This window comes from Aegilops tauschii, chromosome 7 (assembly GCF_002575655.3).
Source record: "Aegilops tauschii subsp. strangulata cultivar AL8/78 chromosome 7, Aet v6.0, whole genome shotgun sequence".
In the NCBI taxonomy this organism is placed as follows: Eukaryota; Viridiplantae; Streptophyta; class Magnoliopsida; order Poales; family Poaceae; genus Aegilops; species Aegilops tauschii.
In genome coordinates, this window is record NC_053041.3 from 580,819,579 (window position 1) to 580,844,943 (window position 25,365).

The following is a 25,365-nucleotide window of genomic DNA, read 5'->3' on the forward strand; positions in this document are numbered from 1 at the left end:
GGTACGGAGCCGACATGCCCCCCCGCCGCTCGCGGGTCTTGTCGGCTGCTGATCATTGTAGCCGTGATGCTAATGACGTAGGCTTGGTCAGGAGAGCGTGGCCACAGTCCTGCCGCTTGGCGGGCGATTGCTGTAGCCACTCTGCTTCTCGTCTGGTTAATGGCGCGTGGGCCCCGAGGAAGGGGCGGGCCGACTGCTGGGGGCCGACCTCCCTCGGGTCCGGCTGGTGGGGCTCTAGCCGTCTTCCAGGCTCTCGTTGATCGGTAGGGCCCGTCGTCCTTGGGCCGCACTGACAGGCGGTCGTGGGAGCAGGGCTTTGCCTGACAGGTGTGACGTCAGGGGCGGAGTGGCAACAGTGGCGCGCCGGGCGGGGATCTCCGCCTGTACGGAGCACTGTGGCCTCGCCCGGCCCTGGATACGGGGATGATGGGCTACACTGTAGCCTCACCCTGTCTTGTCTCCTTAATGGGGGCGCAGACTTTGAGGGCACCGTGGGCCGACTGCCAGGAATCGGCCTCTCTGGAGGCCGCCTGCCAGGAGTCGGTCCGTCTCGGAGCCGTCTTCTTAAGCGCGGCCGTCTTCTAGCAGTCGGCCGTTCGGCCAGCCGGTCATCAGAAGGCGGCGCTTCATCTTGACGTCTTGAGGGGCGCAGCCGGCCCCGATGCCTTGAAAGGTTCTGGGGCTCGGGTTAGGCTACCCGTGGCCCATTACTCCGACAGTAGTCCCCGAAGCTGGTGAGGTGCCGCGGCCGAGGAGCCGAAGAGCCTCAACAGTTTGTTCCTCCGGGTACTCTGAAGGGAGCTTCGTCCGACTCCTGGGAAGCCGGTTGGCAGGAGTCGGGTGCGTCCAGTCGGAGCTTTCAGGAATTTCGAACGCATCGTCGGGAACCAGGTGGCGTGCTTGCTAAGCTTCTCGGCCCGCCGCCCGTCGGGAGCGTGCCACGTGGCGCCAGCCAGCCGGGTCGGCCTGCCAGCCCACGCGCGTGATGGGACGCGACCGTAGGCCGGGCCCGCCACCACCGGGCCTCGGCCTACGAGCGGACCCGCTGTGGCCGAGGCGGGCGGTTGGGTTTCTCTGTGGAGTTACTACGCGCAGTAACCCACGCGGTAAAGGCGGGAACGTGGGGTCGTGGGCACAATTAATCCCACGATCCCACGCCCACCCCCTCGGCTTCATAGCCCCTGGCTATAAGTAGGGAAAGGAGAGGGAGCGGCAAAGCACGCGCCCCCCTCCACCCTTACTCTCCCTTCATCTTCTTCCTCCTGCCGCAGCGCCCCGAGCCCCACCGAAGCGCCGCCGCAGTTCGTCTCCGTCAACCTCTCGTCCCATGGCGCGCACCGGAGCCTGGGACAGCTCCACAGTTCATGAAGACCACATCGACTTCCTCCGCCAGACGCGGCGGCTGCCCAGCAAGGACCATGTGAAGGTTCGCCTCGTGCCGGAGGGGGAGATCTCGCCGGCGCCGGAGGAGGGCGAGCGGGTAATCTTCCGCTCGCACTGCCTGCGCGGCCTCGGCCTGCCGGCGAGCGGCTTCTTCCGGGCCTTCCTCGAATTCTACCACCTCCAGCCGCACCACCCTCACCCCGAACACGGTGGTGCTGCTATCCGCCTTTGTCACTCTGTGCGAAGGCTTCCTCGGCGTCCTCCCCACTATCGAGCTTTGGGGGGAGTTTTTCTACACCAAGCTCGGCACCGTCGTCGCGGGCGTGCCGGCTTAATGCGGCGCCTTCATAGCGGTGTGGAGGCCGGGCGGCGACAATCCATTTCCTCCCATCTCGCTGATCCAGTCGGTGAAGATGTGGCAGCAGTCATACTTTTACGTGAAGAGCATCTTCGCGGAGGGCGACTGGGTCAACCTGTCGGCTTACGCTGCCGGCCCGCCAGCCGGGAGGCGGCCCAACTGGCCGTACCGGGCAAAAACACTGTCGCCTTCCAGAGCCGCCGCCATCGCGTGGCTCCGGACGCTGGTACAGTCGGAGGGCCTGACCGGGCCCGACTTGCTGTCCGCCTTCGTGGCGCGCCGGGTGCTCCCACTCCAGGGCCGCCCTCACATGATCTGTCAGATGAGCGGGCATCGGGACCCCAGCCGGCTGTGCACCAAGGAGATGCCTCACGCCGAGGTAGCTCATATGGTGAACTACCTTGCGAACTGCAAGCTTACGGAAGAGTGGCGGTTCAGCAACGAGCCGTATTCTCGCGCCAACAGCCCGCCTATGGTAAATTTCCTTTCCTTCTCTCTTTCTCCTTTTGCCGAGTTCCGTTTGTCTAGCCTGACCAACCAGCTCTTCGAACAGAGCTCCCTCCTCCAGCCGGCAGCCGGCGCCGCGGGGCCGGAGCGTCAATTTCTCCCTGACCGGGCAGAGAGCGACGTGGATGACCCCGACTTGGGGGCGGCGGCCTTGGAGGATGACGCCGAGGGAGGAGGCGACGCAGCAGGCGGCTCAGGGCTCGGAGCCGGCCTCAAGGACTGGCCAGACGACGACGCGGGGGAAGTCGTCCCGCGTCGCCAGCCGGGGTTTGATCAGCCGGGCGCGAGCTCGTCTGACGCGCCGGCAGCCCGAGGCGGCGCGAAAAAGCACAGGGCCGCGCCGAGCCTGTTCGGCAGTCGGCAAGCCCAAGGGCTCGGCCGTGGTGACCAAGCGGGATGAAGCGGTTGCGAAAGCCATCCGCTTCCGCAAGGCGGTGAAGGAGCCGCAGCTAGTTTCCGCGTAAGTACTATCTTCCTCTCGTACTTTCTCCTTCCTTTTCTGGTCTTGTCTGAGTTTCTTTGCTTCGCCTCCCTTGATCTAGGGCCCCGCTCTCTCTTGAGAAGTCGGCCGCCGCCTCCATCGTGGGGTCGGCGGAGACTTCCACCACCACCCGGCGGGTCGATCCGGCCGCCGACCTCCGGGAGGCGACGGAGCGAAACGTGCGGGAGGCGCGCGAGGAGCAGGAGGCCGCCCGCCTGGAGAGGGCGGAGGCGGACAGAGCGGAGGCCGCCGCATTGAGGAAGCTGGCGGAGGCCGAGGCCGCCACTGCGGCGAAGAAGCAGGCCGAGGAAGCCGCACGCCGTCAGTCGGCGATGTTTGTCGTCCCCCCTGAACTCTGCGCCGCCACCACCGGAGTTCGTGGCGCAGACCGAGGAAGCCGGCGGCGAGCACCCTATCATGGAGAGGGACGGCAGCGACACCGCCATGCCGGACGTAATCGTACCCCCGCCGCCACCTTCTGAGGAGGCGCGAGACAAGCAGCCGGTCGACCCGCCGGCGCCACCAGCCGGAAACGAGATGGTGACAGGCCCGACTCCCGGGGTCTGCACACCCTCACGCCGCCGGCTCGCGAAGGCGGCCTCGACGCCACGCCCGCTGGAGACCGGCGTTGCAAGCTCCTCGATCCTGGACACCGAGGCGACCAGCGCCGCGCCCACTGGGTGGGTGCGGGGAGGCGGGACGGGCCCTCTGAACAAGGCGATCCTGGACGTTCAAGCCAAGCTCCGCGCCGAGGCCGACGCTCTCAAGCACTGCAACAAGGCGTTCCTGGAATCGCGAGAGGCCATCCGGGTACGCTTCTTGCTTCTTTGTTTTTAATTCTTGTGTTTCGGGCCGGCTGCTGAGCAGGCGGATCTGAACTTTAATTTGGCAAGCTCCGAGTACTAATATCTTTGCTGCAGGATTACCACAACCTCCGCGCGTCCGCCTTCAACTCCAAGGTCCAGGAGTCGGATCAACGAGCCGTCGACTTGTCGGAGAGCCGGAGTAAGCCTTTTTCTTTCTCTGCGGGGGCGCGCTGGCGCACCCGCGAGCTGTAGTCCCCGAGATTCGGGCCGACTGCTGAGCAGTCGGGCCGGATCTCCCCGGCAACTGTTCTTCTTTTGGTTGACACTTGATAGCTTCTTTCTCCGCGGGGGCGCGCTGGCGCACCCGTGGGCTGTAGTCCCCGAGATTCGGGCCGGCTGTTGAGCAGTCGGGCCGGATCTTCCTGGCAACTTCGTCTTTCTTTGTTGATGTCCTTTTCCTCTTCTGCAGAGGCCAACACCACCCTGCAGCAGCAGCTGGGCGAGGCCAACACCGCGCTTCGTGCCAAGGAAATGGAGTGCAGCAAACTGGCCGAAGAGCGTGACCGGCTGGTCACGCAACTGGCGGAGCAGGCGGAGCTTCTCAAGAAAGCCAGAAGGAGGCGGAGGACAAGGAGACCAGCCTCCTCGCCGAGTTCGCGACCGAACGCTCCGCCTGGACTGACAAGGAGGCGATGCTGACTGCCGGCTTTGGCGCGATCGAAGACATAGTTGATGGTGAGCTTCCCTCTTTTTCCTTCTTTGAGCTGCCGGCTGCTGACCGAGCCGGCCTCTCGCCTCTAACTCTGGCTCTTTGCTTTCTGTTTTGGCAGACTTCTTCCCTGGTCATTCTAACGCCGCCAATCAGGCCATCGAAGCTGATCGCGAAGGACGGAGGGCGGAAGGTGCGCAGATTGCTGCCGACGCCCCCGGACCCTTAGCGAGCAGCTCCTGAGCATCGAGGCCCGTCTTCGGCCGGCTCACCGGATGCTGCGCCGTCTTCAGCGTGTCGGCGCCCAGGCGATCGCTGCCCTGTGGCCGGACATGCCGGCATTGCGCACTCCCAGTCGGACTGCCGACTGGCTGGAGGTGGCGGCCGGCCGTCTTGAGGCGTGGAAGGGCTCCTCGGCCGGGCCGGAGCGCGCCGGGCCTTGGAGTTCGTCAAGGCGTGGTACCCTGGGCTAGACCTAGCCCAGTTGACCATGTTTTGACTGGAAGCCCAGGAGGAGCTGGTGGCAGTGGAGGACGACCTTGTCAAGCGAGCGGCGGCAATCGCCGAGTACACCAACACCAGCATCTTCGTCCTGGAGCTGGCCGAGAACGGTGTTGAGGCGCCGCCGGAGTGGTTTGGGCTGAACCCGGAGGATGGCGAGGACTCGGCCGAGGTGATCGACTCCAGCGACGAGGGAGAAGATGAAGAGGAGGAGGAAGGTGAAGAGGAGGCACCAGAGGTCGGAGCGGACGGCCAGCCTCAACTCGACCACGCCTCCAGCAACGAGCCACGCCCGAGCGAGCCGGCTGCTGCTGAGGGCGACCAACTGGAGACCGACCAACCGGCCGCCCAACTAGCCGGCACCACCGACTCCACCATTTGGCCGACTCCGTCTACTGCTTCCTAGGCTGCCATTTACCTTTGCTTCTTCCTGCTTATCGGTCTCAACAAACTTTGTTATTTTCGCACAATTCCACCCGCGGGGTGTATTTCAAACTTATGTTGAATGTCGGCCAAGGGCCTTTTGACGTGTAAATATTTTAGCCGAGTTCTATCTTTCCTTGCTTTCTGCTCTTTGGCTTTTTTCCTTTGCCGCCTTCCCTTGGTTGCCGTCTTGCTAGCCGAACAGCCGCTCTGCAGACTGTGGCTGGGTCAAGTACTTAGCCACTTTCGGGAAGGCAAGTACTTAGCCGGCTAGAGTTTTCTGGCAAGTTAAGTAGAAGCCGGCCGACCGGCTGCTCGGCAGCCGGTCGGTGAGGCGAGAAGCCGGCTTGGACTATGTGTATGCTTTAGGTCCTTAGCCATTTTTCATGCAGACACCCTTTTCGTCTCAGCTCCTGCCGACCGAACAGTCGCTCTGCGAGCTGCGGCCTCTAGCAGGAGAAGGCTAAGGTGCCAACACATTACTTTTCCGGCTACAGGAAGCATTTCATAGTACAAAGCGGCAAGTCCTCGGGTCGACTGGTCGAACCCGGTGCCGGACGGATAAATGAAATAACTCAAATGACAGGCATAATACTTATCATATAGATAAAAGAGGGCAGTCCCCGAGCTCTTCTCGGGGGACCTGGAGTCTTCGTACTTAATACAAAAGTTGGCGTGGTACATACTGTATCAACTATAAAACTTCGAAGGAGGTTTGCATTCCATGGTCGCTCTGTCTCCTTGCCAGAGTCGTCTCTTTTGCGTGCTCGAGGCATCTGAGCGTCGATGAGGTAGTAGGAGTCGTTGCCGAACACCTTGCTGATGATGAAGGGGCCTTCTCAAGGTGCCGAGAGCTTGTGCTGGCCGGCTGTTCGCTGGATCAGCCGGAGCACGAGGTCTCCTTCTTGGAAGGATCTTGGCTTGACCTTTTGATTGTAGTATCGACACAGACTCTGCTGGTAGATGGTGGACCGGCTGAGTGCCAACAGCCGGCCCTCTTCCAGCAGATCGACGCTGTCTTGTCGTGCTTCTTCTGCCTCCTCTTCGGTGTACATGGTGACTCGAGGGGAGTCGAATTCTATGTCCGTCGGGATGACGGCTTCGGCATCGTAGACAAGGAAGAAGGGAGTGAAGCCGGTTGACTTGTTCGGGGTTGTGCGCAGACTCCAGAGGACGGCCGGCAGCTCGTCGAGCCAGCAGCCGACCGAACGCTCCAGAGGCTCGACCAGTCGGGGCTTGATGCCGGACAAGATGAGGCCGTTTGCATGCTCCACTTGGCCGTTTGACTGCGGGTGGGCAACGGATGCTAAGTCCAGTCGGATGCCCTGCGTCGCGCAGAAACGGGCCAAGGCGCCTTTGGCGAAGTTCGTGCCGTTGTCGGTGATGATGCTGTGTGGTATGCCATACCGGATGGTGATGTCGGAGATGAAAGTCACAGCAGTCGGACCATTCAATTTCTTGATTGATTTTGCTTCTATCCACTTGGTGAACTTGTCCACCGCGACAAGCAGATGAGTCATGCCACCTCGTGCTATTTTGAATGGTCCCACCATGTCCAGGCCCCAGACAGCAAAGGGCCAGGCAATGGGGATAGTCTTGAGTGCAGAAGCCAACTGATGTGGCTGCGAGCGGAACTTCTGGCACCCTTTGCATTTCTGGACCAGATCTTTGGCGTCTTCTAAAGTAGTCGGCCCGAAAAACCCATGGCGGAAAGCTTTGGCCACGAGTGCTCTTGAAGCCACGTGTTGACCACACTCGCCTTGATGGATATCTTTGAGGATTGCTTGGCCTTGCTCCGGCTCCACGCAGCGCTGGTAGACGCCAGTGACACTGCGCCTTACAAGCTCTCTGTTGACTATGGTGTATGCTGCTGCCCGGCGTTGCACTTGCCGGGCCGAGATCTCATCGGTCGGCAGCTCTTTGTTCACCAGGATGTTGAAGATGGGCTTGGCCCATGAAGGTGCTGCGATTTCTTCGATTGCTAAGACTGCTACTTGCACGAGGGCGGTTGGGCCGGGAGGCGGCGGGTTGGAGCCGGCTGTCGCTTGCTGGGTTGACGAAGTCCCCGGGCCGACTGCTGCAGTCCCCGGGTCGGGCTTTGAAGTCCCCGGACCGGGTTCGGCTGCTGCAGTCCCCGGGTCGCCTGCCGAATTCCTCGTGCCGGCTGCTGGGGTCCTCAAGTCGGATCCGACTGCTTCAGGAGGAGCGGCACAAAGATGGAATCCGATTCTGGCGATGGCTTGACAGACGGCTTGAGGAGGCGTTGTAGGGCGACGCCGGTTGGTATTGCTTGCTAGGTGGAACCGATTCGTGCCAAGGCATCTGCTTGCTCATTGTCACTCCTTGGCACATGGAGAAACTCGCACCCTTCAAAGTATCCACTGAGTTGCTGCACGAGGAAACGGTAACTCGCCATATTTGCATCCTTGGCATCCCGGTTGCCTGACGACTGTTGGACCACCAAGTCGGAATCACCATAGCACAGGATCCGGCGAATGCCGAGTTCCTTGGCAAGCCGAAGCCCATTAATGAGTGCTTCGTATTCCGCGACGTTGTTGGAGGCGGCAAAGTGAATTTGCAGCACATATCTTAGTTTGTCGCCTTTGGGAGAGGTGAGGACGACGCCGGCTCCCAAACCGGTGCGCATCTTTTAACCATCAAAATGCATTCGCCAATGGGTGGAGTCTGGCGCAGGCGGCAGGTACTGGGTCTCGGCCCAATCAACGAGGAAGTCGGCCAGTGCTTGTGACTTGATGGCGGTGCGAGGCTGGTAGTAGATGGTGTAGGGGGCCAAATCTATGGCCCGTTTGGCCACTCGGCCTGAAGCATCTCGGCTTCCGATGATCTCGGCAAGCGGAGCTTTGCAGACCACAGTGATTGGGTGCTCTTGGAAGTATGGCTTCAGTTTCTTGGCGGCGAAGTGTACGCCGTAGCACATCTTCTGGTAGTGGGGGTAGTTTTGCTTGGAGGTGGACAACACTTCACTAAGGTAATACACCGGCCTCTGGACTGGTAGTGCTTTGCCCTATTCCTTGCATTCCACCAACATGACTATGCTGACCACCCGGCTGGTAGCGGCGATGTAGAGGAGCATGGGCTCCTTAGGAGTCGGAGCCGCTAGGACAGACGGAGTGGTCAAGATCTTCTTGAGCTGGAGAAAAGCTTCATCCGCCTTGTCGTTCCACTCGAAAAAAGTGGTCTTCTTCATGAGCTGGTACAGGGAAGAGCCTTCTCGCCCAGCCAGCTGATGAAACGGCTGATGGATGCCAAACAACCGGTGAATTTTTGCACGTCCAGCAGTCGGGTGGGCACTTCCATCCTCTCGATGTCTTTGATCTTCATAGGGTTGCACTCTATGCCGCGCTCTGAGACCAGAAAGCCAAGAAGCTGGCCGGCTGGCACTCCAAAGACGCATTTCTCTAGGTTGAGCTTGATTTAAAATCGGCGCAAGTTCTCGAAGGTCTCCTTGAGGTCTTCTAGCAGCGTTCCACGCTTCTCCGTCTTCACCACTACATCATCCACGTAGACGTGGGCGTTTCTGCTGAGTTGCTTGATGAGACACTTCTGCATGCAGCGCTGAAATGTGGCGCCGGCATTCCTCAGGCCGAACGTCATGGTCAGGTAACAGAAGGCTCCGAATGGCGTGATGAAGGCGGTCTTCAGCCTGTCGGCCGGGTTCAGCTTGATCTGGTGGTACCCTGAGTACGCATCCAAAAAACTCAATAGCTCGCATCCGGCTGTGGAGTCAATCACTTGGTCAATTCTTGGCAAAGCGAACGGGTCTTTGGGGCATGCTTTGTTGAGGCTGGTGTAATCAATACACATGCGCCACTGTTTGTTCTTCTTCAGCACCAGGACCTGGTTGGCTAGCCACTCTGGAAAGAATACTTCCATGATGAAGCCGGCTGCTAGAAGCCGGGCTATCTCTTCTCCAACAACTCTTCTCTTCTCCTCCGACAGGCGGCACAGGGGCTGTCGGACTGGTTTGGCGTCTGACCGGACATGTAGCTTGTGCTCTGAGAATTCTGTCGAAACACCCGGCATGTCCTTGGGGGACCTTGCAAAAATGTCCCGATTCTCACGGAGGAAATCGACGAGCTCGCCTTCCTATTTGCTGTCAAGGTTCGCACCTATGACAGCGTACTTCTCTCGGGTGCTCCGGGTCCAAGGGTATCTTCTTTGTCTCTTTGGCCGGCTTGAACGAGCCCTCAGCTTCCGACTCCTTGGGGTTGGGTGACATTTCCGGCTGCTTGCCTGCCATCGCCACAACCTGAGCCGCTTCTCAGCCGCGATCACGAGGGACTCGGCTAACCGGCTGCTCTCTGCTGCGTAGGCGGACGACTTCTTGTAGTCTCCTGCTATGGTCAGGATTCCCTTGGAGCTCGGCATCTTCATCTTGAGGTAGGCATAGTGGGGGACCGCCATGAACTTGGCCAGAGCAGGCCGACCAAGCAGTGCATGATAGGGGCTCTCAAGGTCCACCACCTCAAACCAGACTGGCTCTCGGCGGAAATGATTTTTGTCCCCGAAGAGAACATCTATCTGAGTTTTGCCGATTGGTGAGCAGGAAAGGCCAGGAACTATGCCATGAAAAACAGTCTGGCTGGGCTGAAGATGTCTCTGCTTGATCCCCAACTTTTCCATGGTATCCTTGTACAGGATGTTGATGCTGCTGCCGCCATCTATCAGGACTCGGGAGAAACGAGCAGGTCGCCTCTCTGTGGCAAATGTGGCATCCAACACCAAGGCATAAGAGCCGGGATTTGGCATCACTTCCGGGTGGTCAGCTCTGCTCCTGCTGATGGGCTTCTCCGACCAGTGCATGAACTCGGGGGTCTCCGATGCTACTGCATTCACTTCCAGCTGCTGGTGCCGTCTGCTACGCCTGTCGTCGGCTATGCTGGTGAACACGACGTAGGCCCCATGTTCCTCGGGATAGTCATCTTGTATGGCACCGACTGGCCGGGCTGCCGGCTGCTGAGGAGGAGGAGGCGGCGGGCCGGCTGGCGGAGGAGGCTGGAGTCCGTCGCCCTTGGCGATCCCGGTGAGCCAGTGGCACTTCCGAGTAGTGTGATTTGACGGCTTCGCACCGCTATGGAACTTGCAAGGTGCATCTAGAGTCTGCTCGTACGAGAAAGCGGGTAGCCAGTTGGGTTTGCCGCCCTTCTGGCGCTTGGGAGGAGGCGATCCTTCTGGCTACTGATCTTCAACTGTCGCCACCTGCCGGCTTTAGGAAGCCGGCTATATGGCCTTGCGCTTGTTGTCGTTTGGTTGCTGCCTCCGACTGGTGTCACCAGCCGGGGTCCGAGGAGCTTGAGGGGCCACCTTGCCCGACACGTTGACTTGAATCTGCGCCTTCATGGATGAGTCGGCCGTGGCGTACTTGTCTGCTATGATTAGCAGTTCGTCGAGGGTCGCCGGCTCGTCGCAGAGAAGCTTGTGCTTGAGGAGGGTGCCCTCTCGGCACCCGGTAGTGAAATACTCGATGGCCTGCACCTCGTGCACACCCTCGCACGAATTGCGCAACTCGGCCCAGTGCGTAAGATAGTCGCGAGTCGACTCGTTGGGGCCTTGAATGCAAAAGGAGAGTTGGCGAGGCTTGGGCGGCCGCTTGTACGTGCTGGTGAAGTTACGGACAAATGCTTCAGTGAAATCAACCCAGCTATTGATGCCGCGGGGCTTCAAACTGTTCAGCCATGTCCGAGCCGTGCCCTGGAGCATGAGCGGAACATACTTCACGACAACGCGCTTGTTGCCGTTCGCGATGCTGACGGCTGTGGAGTAGTCGACCAGCCAGTCCTCCGGCTTCATGGAGCCGGTGTACTTGGGAGTATCTCTCGGGAGCGTGAACCCTTTGGGGAAAGGTTCGTCCCGGATGCGGGGGCCGAAGCAAGGCGGACCCATCTCATCTTCTTCTTCTAGCGCCAGGGATCGGTTGAGGCGGTCGATCCGGTGGCGGGCGTCGTTTTCTCCGATTCCTTCTCGGCGCCCAAGGCGGTCGCCGAGTGACGGGTGATCAACAGGCGGCGGGGAAACGCGCCTCTCCCTGTGGGGAGGAGGAGGAGGACAGTCGTCTCGTCGCTGTACTGCTCTTGGGCGGCCGTCTTGGTCGCGCTCGATGGTGATGCGAGTCTGGCTGCGGCTGGCAGCCGGCTCCTTGTCTCTTCTATCGCGGACGCCACCAGTCGGCGTCCGGGATGTCGCGCCTTGGTCTCGTCGAGGAGGCGGATCGTCGTTTCGCCGGTTGGGCGCTTCGGTCCGGCAGCCGGCATCTTGCTGCTCAGCAGCCGCGTCAAGGAGCTGCTGAACTCGCTCCGTCATGTGGCGACGCTCGTTGCCCTCGAGCTTGTCTAAATCGTCTGCTGCCGCCTGGGCAGCTCGTATGTTCTCCGCAGGCGTGGCATAGACGGGACGATCTGTCCCGAACAAGCTGGCGACGGTCGCGCCACGCTGCCGGATTTGGCCAATGCGGCTAGGCCCACCGGGAGCTGGCGTGCCACCGACAGCATGGTCCATCTCACGCTGGTAGGCCTCCGAAAGGCGTCTCATGCTGGCCAGCCGGTTGGCGCTCTGGACGAGATGGACGCGGCGTGCCTCCAGCGTCTCGGCGTCAGCGTCTTCCGTGATGTGCGCAGTCAGGTCTTGTATCGCCGCCTGCAACGGATCTTGACCACCTCCGCCTGAGTGCTTGCCGTGGCTAATGGCGAGCACTTCCGTGACGGTGCTGCCGCAGCTGTCCGCGCGAGGAAGCGGCTCGTCGTAGACCACCACGTTGGAGGGGAACGCGTCGAGCGACGCCGTGTCGGAGTCGACCAACATCGGGTCGGTGGAGCCAACCGACTCCAAGTCAACAGCAGGCTCGCTGGCGACGTGGAGCTGATCGAGGAGGCTCACAAGGCGGCTCTCAGGGCCATCGGTGCCCGCATCAGATGCGGGCTCGTCGGAGAGGCGAATCTCGCCAACAAGATCGGCGAGGCAGCTCGCCGCGCAGGAGGCCTCCATGCCGCGTAGCACGTCGGTGCATATGCCGTTTGGCGTGCCGGGCTGGCTGCGCTCGCCAGGAATGAACAAGGTTCCCGTCCAGAGCAGGTCTCCGGGAGACGGTGCACCTCGCCCCACGGTGGGCGCCAAATGTCGGGGGTTGGGTGCGACATATGCCAAAGGATGGCTTATCATGGTGGGAGTGAGTAGAACGTCGCCGGTGCCTGGAAGCGGGATGATGCGTAGACACGTACGCTGGCGGACTTTACCCAGGTTTGGGGCTCTCCGTGGAGATAACACCCCCAGTCCTGCTCTGCGGGGTCCCCGGATGGTCACTAAGGCACTAGTGGTACAATGGTGCTCCTTGAGCTGTTTGCTAGAGGTGGAAGAAGGCAGGCACGCTCTTTCCTCCTCTAAGTGTGAGTCTAGTCCTAGCAGGTTCGAACCCTTTGCATGGGCGCCTTGGGGGGTTTATACAGGCCTACCCCCAGGGGTACAATAGTAATCTAGCCGGGTGTAGGACCCGGTTGTCCGTCTCTCTGGTCGCCGGCTTCTCCGCCGGCTGCTGGGGCCCGCCGCCTGGTGGGCCCCGCCGACTGATCTGGTACGGAGCCGACAGGCCGCCCCCGCCGCTCACGGGTCTTGTCGGCTGCTGATCACTGTAGCCGTGATGCTAATGACGCAGGCTTGGTCAGGAGAGCGTGGCCACAGTCCTGCCGCTTGGCGGGCGATTGCTGTAGCCACTCTGCGTCTCGTCTGGTTATTGGCGCGTGGGCCCCGAGGAAGGGGCGGCCCGACTGCTGGGGGCTGACCTCCCTCGGGTCCGGCTGGTGGGGCTCTAGCCGTCTTCCGGGCTCTCGCTGATCGGTAGGGCCCGTCGTCCTTGGGCCGCACTGACAGGCGGTCGTGGGAGCAGGGCTTTGCCTGACAGGGGTGATGTCAGGGGCGGAGTGGCAACAGTGCCGCGCCGGGCGGGGATCTCCGCCTGTACGGAGCACTGTGGCCTCGCCCGACCCTGGATACGGGGATGATGGGCTACACTGTAGCCTCACCCTGTCTTGTCTCCTTAATGGGGGCGCAGACTCTGAGGGCACCGTGGGCCGACTGCCAGGAATCGGCCTCTCTGGAGGCCGCCTGCCAGGAGTTGGTCCGTCTCGGGGCCGTCTTCTTAAGCGCGGCCGTCTTCTAGCAGTCGGCCGTTCGGCCAGCCGGTCACCAGAAGGCGGCGCTTCATCTTGACGTCTTGAGGGGCGCAGCCAGCCCCGATGCCTTGAAAGGTTTTGGGGCTCGGGTTAGGCTACCCATGGCCCATTACTCCGACAGTCATTGTCAATGAAGGCAAGATCAATCCAGCAAGTGCTTTGAGAATCAGGGTTTCTGTGGATGTGAGTACACCTCTTGTTAGGTTTGCACCGATAACCCTCAGGGAGATGAAGAGATATCCTGTCTTCTATGATAGGCTGCCGGACTTCTGCTATTTTTGTGGTTTGATGGGACACACAATGGAGGAATGCGGGGACGGAATCCATGATCCTTGTACCTGCGACTGGGGAGAGTGGCTTCTGTGGGGATCGGAGCAGCCAACATATGTGGCAGGAGGAAGGGCGAACATGGAGGGACGTGGTAGAGGAGGTAGGTATGGAGGAAGAGGAGGTAGAGGTGGTAAACAAGGGAGGGGAGGCCGTGAAGGAGAAAGAAGAGAGGGGGAGGAGAATGACTGGCAATTTACTAATGTGGACTATTCCCAACAAGATACGAGAGCAACCGATAACATGAACATGCGCAAAAGGCTGGTCTCAGCTGATGGGTCAGTCAATATTCGAGGCTAAGTGGTTCCAAACCTAGAAGGAAGGGTTGCTGGAATAGTTCTAATGTTGGAAAACAATGGAGATGATACTGCAACGGGGGTAAATAATACTCTGGGGAAAGTCCCTATAGTGAAGAGAAGAAGGCAGGATGGTGTGTTGCATGGTGATGAAATGGACATAACTGATCAGGCGGCCTCCTCCGGGGAGGGCCGCCGAGCCCAATGAGAACTCTATGCTGGAACTGTCGCGGGATTGGCGACCCTACGACGGTCAGAGAGCTCCGCGATTTAGTGGAGGCATGTGCGCCGATGGTGCTTTGCATTGTGGAGACGCAGTTAGCGAAGTATAGGGTGGAAGGTTTGGCGGGTAGTTTAGGATTTACAGGTCGTTTTGGAGTAGATAGTGCGGGCAGAAGTGGAGGCTTGTGTATGTTTTGGAAGAATAATGTTGATCTTGAAATAAAATCCTACTCACAATACCATATTGATTCCGTAGTGAAGGAGCCGGGCAAGGACCCATGGCGTTTGTCATGTTTCTATGGTGCAGCTAACAGGAGCTTGAGGTACAAGACGTGGGACACAATGAAGCTCTTACGAGGAGAGAGTACCCTGCCATGGCTGTGCATCGGGGACTTTAATGAGATACTTTGACAAGAGGAGCAGATGGGCCCTAATGAGAGAGATAGTGCACAAATGGAAGGTTTCAAAGAAGCGGTCGATGTATGCGAACTAGCTGGTCTCGGATACAAAGCGTTGGACTAGACCGTTGAGAAGAGAGTGGTGGGATGCGAATTTTGCAGAGTTCGGCTTGACCCAGCTTTGGCGAGTGCCAACTGGTCAGCTATGTTTCCCTTTGCTTCAGTGGAACATCTCACAGCAGCAAAATCAGATCACATCCCAATTTTACTGTTAAATGAACTGGAAGCGAACAATTTGAGGATTGCACTGAGGAAGCCCTTCCGTTATGAATGTTGTTGGGAGACGGATGATCGGTTTGGGGCTACGCTGAAACGTGAGTGGGAGCAGAACCAACCAGCTACCAATATAACAGAGTTAGCTGCCAAGTTGTCATCGGTCGGAGCGTCACTTAAACATTGGAGCCGAGCAATGTTTGGGTCAGTACGGGAAGAGTTGAGAAAGCTGCGTCATCAGCTAGCAGTTTTGCGAGCCGACCCGACTCGTGTTGGGCCGGGCGAGGAGGAAAAGAGGGTCAAGGACAAGATTGTCGAGATATCATACCGAGAGGAGATAATGATGAGACAACGGTCGCGCATCGACTGGCTGTGTGCAGGTGACAGCAATACTCAGTATTTCCAAAAGAAGGCAAGTGCTAGAAGGGCAAGAAACAATATCGCTCAGCTTGAGAGGCCGGATGGGACAGTTACTTCAGACGCTGAAGAGATGGCAGGAATGACTAACCAGTTCTATGAGAATTTGTACATGTCTGAAGGCTGTATTGGGATGGAGGAGGTTTTGTCCCACATCCCTGTCATAGTGGATGGAAATATGAATGCGAAGCTTAATGCACCATACACAAAAGAGGAGGTCAAGGTTGCTCTCTTTCAAATGTTCCCAACAAAAGCACCGGGTCCCGATGGTTTTCCTGCACACTTTTTTCAAAGACATTGGGACCTATGTGGTGAAGAGGTTACTGGCATGATTATCAGATTGCTTGATGGAGAGGACTCGCCGGAGGATATCAACCGTATGTCCATTGTTCTTATTCCCAAGATCGCTAGTCCATTAGAGGACAGTTTCGGTCTATAAGTCTTTGCAACGTGATCTATAAGATTGCGTCAAAGGTCTTAGCTAATAGGTTGAAGATCATCCCCCCTGAGGTAATTTCTGAGGAGCAGTCGGCCTTTGTGCCTGGACGCCTAATCACGGATAATTTTTTGACAGCTTACGAGTGCTTGCATTATATGAAAACGAGGAGAGTAAAGAATAATCATTTCGTTGCCCTGAATTTAGACATGATGAAAGCGTATGATCGCTTGGAATGGCCTTATCTGAAGGCCGTTATGTTGAGAGTGAGTATTAGCCCACGGTTCACAGAGACTATTATGAGATGTGTTTCGTTAGTCACATTTTCAGTTCTGTTTAACGGTGGCAGTTTGCATGATTTCAGGCCATCAAGGGGCATGAGGCAAGGGGATCCTATCTCCCCGTACTTATTTTTACTTGAAGCTGAGGGTCTCTCATGTCTACTAAAACATCATGGTGGCGGTATACGGGGTTTAGCTGTGGCAGAAACAGCCCCGCAAGTTAATCACTTGCTCTTTGCAGATGACAGTCTTTTGTTCTTTGAAGCTAACATGGAGAATGCAACTCGAGTCCAGAACATTTTGAGGATGTATTGTGATGCGTCGGGCCAGCGTGTCAACACAGAGAAATCCTCTATATATTTCAGCAAGGGTGTGCTAGAGGCTACACAGAATGAGATAAAGAATGCATTGGATGTTCAAAAAGAATCCTTATCAGAGAAATACTTAGGCCTACCCACGGATCTAGGGAAGAACAAGGAAGGAAGTTTCAGATATTTGAAGGACATGATTTGGAAACATATTCAAGGATGGATGGAGAAATGTTTATCAGCAGGGGGGAAAGAAGTCTTGATCAAATCGGTTGCACAATCCATCCGGACATATTCTATGTCATGCTTCAAACTTTGCCGCGGCCTAACTGAACATATAAACAGCCTTATTCGAAAGTTTTGGTGGGGGAGTAAGCGAGGCCAAAGAAAACTGGCTTGGGTTTCTTGGAAGACTATGTGTAAACCAAAGCATATGGGAGGCATTGGATTCAGGGATATAGAGCTCTTCAACCTTGCTTTACTTGCTCGTCAAGTCTGGCGATTACTTCAAGACCCGGAGTCCTTGAGTGCACGTGTTCTTTGTGCTTGATACTACCCTCAGAGCAACATACTGGTTGCAAGCCTTGGCGCTCGGCCTTCCCAGGTTTGGCACTCATTGATGGAGGGAAGAGATGTGCTTGCTTTGGGCCTGATAAAGAGAATTGGATCGGGGGCTGAAACACGCATTTGGGAAGACAACTGGCTGCCGCGAGATTTCAAGTTGAGATCTATATGTCCTATTTCTCCCGCTCCGCCGCAGTTAGTGTCATAACTCATTGATGCAACGTCCAGATCATGGAACAAACAAGTGCTGACCGAGAACGTTGTTCAGCCGGATGTTGATGTTATTCTGAACATTCCTTTAAGCTCTCGTGTACAGCCTGATTTTTGGGCATGGCACTACGACCGTCGGGGAATCTTCACAGTCAAATCAGCATATAGGATGATAAGAGGAATTAAATACCAATGAGAGGACTGGCTAGAGCATAGGCCGAGCCACTCGAACACTGAAGCTAAAAGCAGATCATGGTCTCAATTGTGGAAAGTTAAAGTTCCATCAAAGGTCAAGGTTTTTGTTTGGAGATTAGCAGAAATGTCCTGGATCTGTCCACCATGAACGCAAGATGGCCACATCCCCTGACTGTGGTTTATGCAAGGAGGAATATGACTCATGGCGGCATTCCTTGTTTGAGTGCAGGATGGCACGGTGCGTGTGGGCGCTAGGTGATGAGGAAACACTGGAACATCTGATTTCCAACAGAAGTGATGATGCAAGGCTATGGCTATTCTGGCTGTTTGAATCATTGAATCAGCAAGATCTCGCTAGAGTTCTAATCACCATGTGGGCAATATGGTGGGCACGGAGAAGGGCGATCCTTGATAATGAATTCCAGAGCCCATTATCTACCATGTGCTTCGTTAACAGGTACTTGCAGGACCTTGAAATAGCATCGAAGCATAATTCCATATTGCATACCAGCGAGGCAAAGCCAAGAGGCCGGAAGTGGATTCCACCTGGTGAAGATGCGGCGAAGATGAATGTGGATGGCGCTATCTCCAGGTCAGGGAAGACGGGAGCATGCGCGGTTATATGCAGGGACAAAGAAGGAAGCTACATTGGCGCATCCGCGGTGGTGTTTGAAGGTTTAGTGGACGCTGCAAGTCTGGAGGCCCAAGCATGCAATGAGGCACTAGCACTTGCTCAAGATCTTCTTCTATCACATGTGATCATAGCGTCGGACTGCCTGCAAGTCGTCTCAGTCATCAATGGTGCTGCGCAATCATCTTCTTATGCCTGTGTAATTGAAGAGATTAAAGTTAGAACTTTAGATTTTGTTAAAGTTAGTTTTCGGTTTGAAAATAGGGAGGCGAACTGTGAGGCTCATGCCTTGGCAAAAGCAGCCTCGACACTCCCTATTGGTCGACATGTGTGGCTAGGGAACACACCAGACATCATTTGTATCCCGTCAGTTTTGATCGTTGAATAAAACCCTAGTTACACCTAAAAAAAGGTAAAATAATAATAATTTATCTATATATTTCTTTTTTCTCAAAAAATATCTATATATTTCTTGAAAAGGCTGCCCTAAAAGATCTAGGACAACGCTAACGCCCACACGTGTGGTGGGAGCGAAACCCGCCCACACGTCCTATAACACACAGACTGCGCCACGTAACCGCATGCATGCATGTGAAGATCTTTTTGGATTTTTAGTTTTTAAAATGTTTTATCTCTTAAATGAAAAATCCGATTGAAGATCCGTTTTCACCATTAAATTCCTCACGACGAGATCTTCAAAACTAGATCTCAAATCAATATATTTCGACGAATTTTTTTTGGGGTTAAAAGTTGCCATGTCTATTGCACATGAATTGCCATGGTGTTTACACTAAAGTTGCCATGATATGTTTAAGCTATTTTCTTCTACATTTAAAAGTAAATTTTGACATTTATAAAATGGGGAATTAAGAAACTAGACTTGTCATGAACCATAAACTAAAATTGCCATGATACATGCACTTAAAATTGCCATGGTTCATACAAAAAATAATTTTCATGGTCAAAGTACTGAAGTTGCCATCATTAAAATAGTAAAATTGACATGCTCTACAAACTGAAGTTGCCACATGGCAACTTTAGTTTAAGCACTATGGCAACTACAGTGTAAACATCATGGAACTTTTAGGAATTATTTTTTTTGTCGAAACATATCAACATTGGGTCTTATTTTGAAGATCTCGTCGAGTCGGATTTAATGGTCAAAACGGATTTTTAATTTGATTTTTTAATTAGGAGATAAAAAATTTTGAAGCCGAAAAACAAAAAAGATTCCTGCTGATGTCATTTATTCACATGTGGCAAAATGAGTGGTAAAGGAGGCGTGTCGGCGATGCGCATGATGCCACACGTGTGGGCGTTAGTTTTTTCCAAGATCTAAAAAAGGGTAAAAACATGTAATGTCATTCAAAAAGAAAGGCACATTTTGCAAGCTCTTTATGTTTCTCAGATAATAATTCCATGACAAAAGAATGCTCGCCAAACACAACACAATGTACCACTAACTCTTGCGCAAAAGAATGGAATGAATGTCGAATCCACACACACGAATGACACAGATCTCAGCTCAGCTTCCAAAGAATTCCCCCCGAATCAGCATTTCCTTAGCACTTCTTGGCGAGGGCGCTCTTGGCCTTGTGCCAGAAGAGCACCCGCTTCCTCCCGCGGGTCGTGTTCTCCACCGTGATCACCACCTTGACGGCCTCCGCCGCGCGGAACAAGTTGCGCACCGCCTCCTCGCCGGCGCCCACCTTCCGGCCCTTGCTCACCACGATGGTGTACGCGCCCTCGTCGGCGGGCAGGAACTCCTTCGTGTACCTCGCATCCCACCCTGGCACCGCCAGGTCCCACATCAGCGTCGTGTCACCCTGAATCGTTTGTGTCACACAACCAAATTCAGTCAGCCAGTCACCTATGTTCTTAGTCACCAAACAATTTCAATGCATCTTATTTTCAACAAAGTCTAAGTAAAGGCTTCACATACTTAATTATCATATAATCTTCTATGATTGCTAATACTCAAAGCATATTTTTAGAACAAATAGCATCCATCGAACACAGAGAAAGATATGGCTTTAATGTTTCGCCTCCCAACTTATTTATCATAGTGATAATTGTCAACAATAATAAATCATGATCAAATATATTTGAATGGCCATATATGCGTGGATCTTTCCCCACCACATGATGCTTGCTAACTAAAGAATATGTTGGAATAAGAAGAAATACTATTCACTCTTGCATGAAAGTAAAAACTAAAAAGTAAAAGATAGGCCCTTCGCGGAGGGAAGTATGGATTTGCAGAGGTGCCAAAGCTCGATGCTTAAAACAGAGATGAATACATTTTGAGAGGCATGCATTTCCTGTCAATGTCACGACCAAGAGTTCTCGATATCTGCCATGCTAAACACATTATAAGCGGTCCCAAGTGGAAAGGTAAAGTTTACTCCCTCTCAACCATTCAAACACAAGCCATGGCTAGTCGAATCATCGGGTGCCCTCCATACAATCAACTTTCCGGGGGACTTTGTTTCATTATTTTGCGTTTTGATCATGAGACTAAGCATCCCAATTACCAGCCTCTCTCGTGCAATGAAAAGTGAATAAACACCCATCATGAGAATAACCCGCTTAGCATGGAAGATACTGACCACCCCCTGCCGCTCCATGAGCGGTACGAGCACACAAAACAAATGCTTATTTGATTGATTGGAGGTGGCACATGCAAATTTACTTGGAACGGCAGAGTAATACCGTATATAGGTAGGTATGGTGGACACTCATGGAAGAAACTTGGCTCAAGGATTTTGGATGCACAAGCAGTATTCCCGCTTAGTATAAATTTTTTGGCTAGCAAAAGATTCTAAACAAGCACCACATGTTGGAGGATCCGTAACAATATAACTTCTATACAAATATACTCAACCATAACTCATTATGTTGTCTTCCTTGTCCAACTTTAACTAATTTTCTCAAGTGAAAATAATTAATGGGTGTTCGCAATCATAAAAGATGTCCAAGATAATATATTTGTATGTGAAAGTTCTCTTTCATATACTATCTTTCATGAATTGTTTGTATGACCAATATTGTGATTGTCAAACTTCAATAGATTTTACTTTCTAAACCAAATGTGAAATATTTCAAAGCATGGTACACGCGTATGAAGCACATATAATTTCAACTTTATGATATTCAATTCATTCAAAAATTTACTCATAGGATATAAGTGAAGCACAAGAGTAAATGACAAACTACTCAAAAGGATATATGTAAAGCACAAAGAGTAGTTAAATAATTGAGTATCTATGTGAGGACTCTCTCATTTAAAAATTCTAGATCTTAAGTATTTTATTCAAATAACAAAAAAAACAAAAAAATGATATTCCAAGAATAGCACATATGACGTGAACAATTAAAAACTTAGGCTCAACAAAAACTAACCGATAGTTGTTGAAGAAGAAAGGTGGGATGCCTACCGGTGCATCCCCAAGCTTAGATGCTTGATACTTCTTGGAATATTAATTTGGGATGCCTTAGTCATCCCCAAGCTTGAGTTTTTGTGTCTCCTTAATTCCTCTCATATCACGGTTAACTCAACAAGAACTCGTGAGATAAGTTAGTATAAATCAACGCAAAACCTTATCATTCTCTACTATAACAAATCACTAAAATTATAATTTGAAATTACATACTAAATGCATATGCATATTTAATACTCCTATCATCAAATAGAATCATTAAACAAGCAAACATATGCAAACATAACAACAATCTGTCTAAACAGAACAGTCTAAAGGGTGAAAGAAGATTCATAACTCCAAAAATTCTAAAAAATTACCACATTGTAGAAAACTTATCGTAGCTTACTGTGTAAAATTCTTAGGATTTTATCACGTTCTGACTTTCCAGAGGAATTTAGAAAATAATAGAAAAAAATTTGTTTTCAAACAGCAACATATACACTTGCAAAATAAGCATGGTAAGGGCTATACTTGACATTTATATTGAAATAAAAGATACAGAAAATTGTTCTAAATAACAACAAGCAAATCCTAATAAAATAAAATGATGCTCCAAGCAAAACACATATCATGTGACGAATAAAAATATAGCTTCAAGTGAGGTTACCAATAATGTTGAAGACGAAAGAGGGGATGCATTCCGGGGCATCCCCAAGCTTGGACGCTTGGGTCTTCCTTGAGTATTACCTTGGGGTGCCTTGTGAAGGAAATATGTCCTAGAGGCAATAATAAAGTTGTTATTTATATTTCCTTATATCATGATAAATGTTTATTATTCATGCTAGAATTGTATTAACCGGAAACTTAGTACATGTGTGAATACATAGACCAAACAGAGTGTCACTAGTTTGCCTCTACTTGACTAGCCCGTTGAATCAAAGATGCTTAAGTTTCCTAGCCATAGACATGAGTTGTCATTTGATTAACGGGATCACATCATTAGAGAATGATGTGATTGACTTGACCCATTCCGTTAGCTTAGCATTTGATCGTTTAGTATATTGCTATTGCTTTATTCATGACTTATACATGTTCCTATGACTATGAGATTATGCAACTCCCGAATACCGAAGGAACACTTTGTGTGCTACCAAACGTCACTACATAACTGGGTGATTATAAAGGTGCTCTACAGGTGTCTCCGAAGGTACTTGTTGGGTTGGCATAGATCGAGATTAGGATTTGTCACTCCGATTGCGGAGAGGTATCTCTGGGCCCTCTCGGTAATGCACATCACTATAAGCCTTGCAGGCAATGCAACTAATGAGTTAGTTGCGGGATGATGTATTGCGGAACGTGTAAAGAAACTTGCCGGCAACGAGATTGAACTAGGTATTGAGATACCGACGACCAAATCTCGGGCAAGTAACATACCGATGACAAAGGGAACAATGTAAGTTGTTATGCGGTTTGACCGATAAAGATCTTCGTAGAATATGTAGGAGCCAATATGAGCATCCAGGTTCCGCTATTGGTTATTGACCGGAAACGAGTCTCGGTCATGTCTACATAGTTCTCGAACCCGTAGGGTCCGCACGCTTAACGTTCGGTGATGATCGGTATTATGAGTTTATGTGTTTTGATGTACTGAAGGTAGTTCGGAGTCCCGGATATGATCACGAACATGACGAGGAGTCTCGAAATGGTCGAGACATGAAGATTGATATATTGGATGGCTATATTCGGACACCGAAAGAGTTTCAGGGGATCTCGGAGAAAACCGGAGTGCCGGGGGGGGGGGGGGAGGGGTTTACCGGAACCCCCCAGGGGCTAATGGGCCTTGATGGGCCCTAGTGGAGAGAGAGGGGCCGGCCAAGGCAGGACGCGCCCCCTCCCCTTGAGTCCGAATAGGACAAGGAAGGGGGGGGGGGCGGCGCCCCCTTTCCTTTCCCCTCTCCCACTCCTTCCTTCCCCCTCCTAGTGGGACTAGAAAAGGGGAGTCCTACTCCCACTAGGAGGAGGACGCCTCCTCTTGGCGCGCCCTCCTAGGTCCGGCCGGCCTCCCCCCTTGCTCCTTTATATACGGGGGCGGGGGGGGGGGGCACCCAAAGACACACAAGTTGATCATTCCAAGCCGTGTGCGGTGCCCCCCTCCACCATAATCCACCTCGATCATATCGTAGCGGTGCTTATTAGGCGAAGCCCTGTGTCGGTAGCAACATCATCACCGTCATCACACCGTCGTGCTGAAGGAACTCCGCGAAGCTCTGCTGGATCGGAGTTCGTGGGACGTCATCGAGCTGAATGTGTGCTGAACTCAGAGGTGCCGTGCGTTCGGTACTTGGATCGGCCGGATCGTGAAGACGTACGACTACATCAACCACGTTCTCATAACGCTTCCGCTTACGGTCTACGAGGGTACGTGGATGACACTCTCCCCTCTTGTTGCTATGCATCACCATGATCTTGCGTGTGCGTAGGAATTTTTTTGAAATTACTACGTTCCCCAACAGTGGCATCCAAGCCAGGTTTATGCGTAGATGTTATATGCACGAGTAGAACACCAGTGAGTTGTGGGCGATACAAGTCATACCGCTTACCAGCATGTCATACTTTGATTTGGCGGTATTGTTGGATGAAGCGGCCCGGACCAACATTACGCGTACGCTTACGCGAGACTGGTTCTACTGACGTGCTTTGCACACAGGTGGCTGGCGGATGTCAGTTTCTCCAACTTTAGTTGAATCGAGTGTGGCTACACCCGGTCCTTGTGAAGGTTAAAACAACACATACTTGACGAAATATCGTTGTGGTTTTGATGCGTAGGTAAGAACGGTTCTTGCTCAGCCCGTAGCAGCCACATAAAACTTGCAACAACAAAGTAGAGGACGTCTAACTTGTTTTTGCAGGGCATGTTGTGATGTGATATGGTCAAGACATGATGCTAAATTTTATTGTATGAGATGATCATGTTTTGTAACCAAGTTATCGGCGACTGGCAGGAGCCATATGGTTGTCGCTTTATTGTATGAAATGCAATCACCATGTAATTGCTTTACTTTATCACTAAGCGGTAGCGATAGTCGTAGAAGCAATAGTTGGCGAGAGGACAACGATGCTACGATGGAGATCAAGATGTCGCGCCGGTGACGATGGTGATCATCACGGTGCTTTGGAGATGGAGATCAAAGGCACAAGATGACGATGGCGATATGATATCACTTATATTGATTGCATGTGATGTTTATCTTTTATGCATCTTATTTTGCTTAGATCGACGGTAGCATTATAAGATGATCTCTCACTAAATTTCAAGGTATAAGTGTTCTCCCTGAGTATGCACCGTTGCAAAAGTTCGTCGTGCCGAGACAACATCTGATGATCGGCTGTGATAAGCTCTACGTTCACATACAATGGGTGCAAGCCAGTTTTGCATAAGCAGAATACTCGGGTTAAACTTGATGAGCCTAGCATATGCAGATATGGCCTCGGAACACTGAGACCGAAAGGTCGAGCGTGAATCATATAGTAGATATGATCAATATAGTGATGTTCACCATTGAAAACTATTCCATCTCACGTGATGATCAGACATTGTTTAGTTGATTTGGATCACGTGATCACTTAGATGATTAGAGGGATGTCTATCTAAGTGGGAGTTCTTAAGTAATATGATTAATTGAACTTTGATTTATCATGAACTTAGTACCTGATAGTATTTTGCATGTCTATGTTGTTTGTAGATAGGTGGCCCGTGCTGTTGTTCCGTTGAATTTTAATGCGTTCCTTGAGAAAGCAAAGTTGAAATATGATGGTAGCAATTACACAGACTGGGTCCGTAACTTGAGGATTATCCTCATTGCTGCATAGAAGAATTACGTCCTGGAAGCACCGCTAGGTGCCAAACCCGCTGCAGGAGCAACGCCAGATGTTATGAACGTCTGGCAGAGCAAAGCTGATGACTACTCGATAGTTCAGTGTGCCATGCTTTACGGCTTAGAACCGGGACTTCAACGACGTTTTGAACATCATGG

The 25,365-nt window shown here is 53.0% G+C and overlaps 1 protein-coding gene across 1 annotated transcript; it reads left to right on the forward strand.

The window, feature by feature from the left end:
- Positions 1–17,433: 17,433 nt before the first annotated feature.
- LOC141027433 (uncharacterized) lies at positions 17,434–18,297 on the forward strand. Its single transcript, XM_073504464.1, has one exon. The coding sequence runs from the start codon at positions 17,434–17,436 to the stop codon at positions 18,295–18,297; it is 864 nt and encodes a 287-aa protein (XP_073360565.1).
- The last annotated feature ends 7,068 nt before the right edge of the window (positions 18,298–25,365 follow it).

Excerpts from the sequence above, each read along its gene's own strand:
- LOC141027433 (XM_073504464.1), top strand. The coding sequence starts at position 17,434 with ATGGCCACATCCCCTGACTGTGGTTTATGCAAGGAGGAATATGACTCA.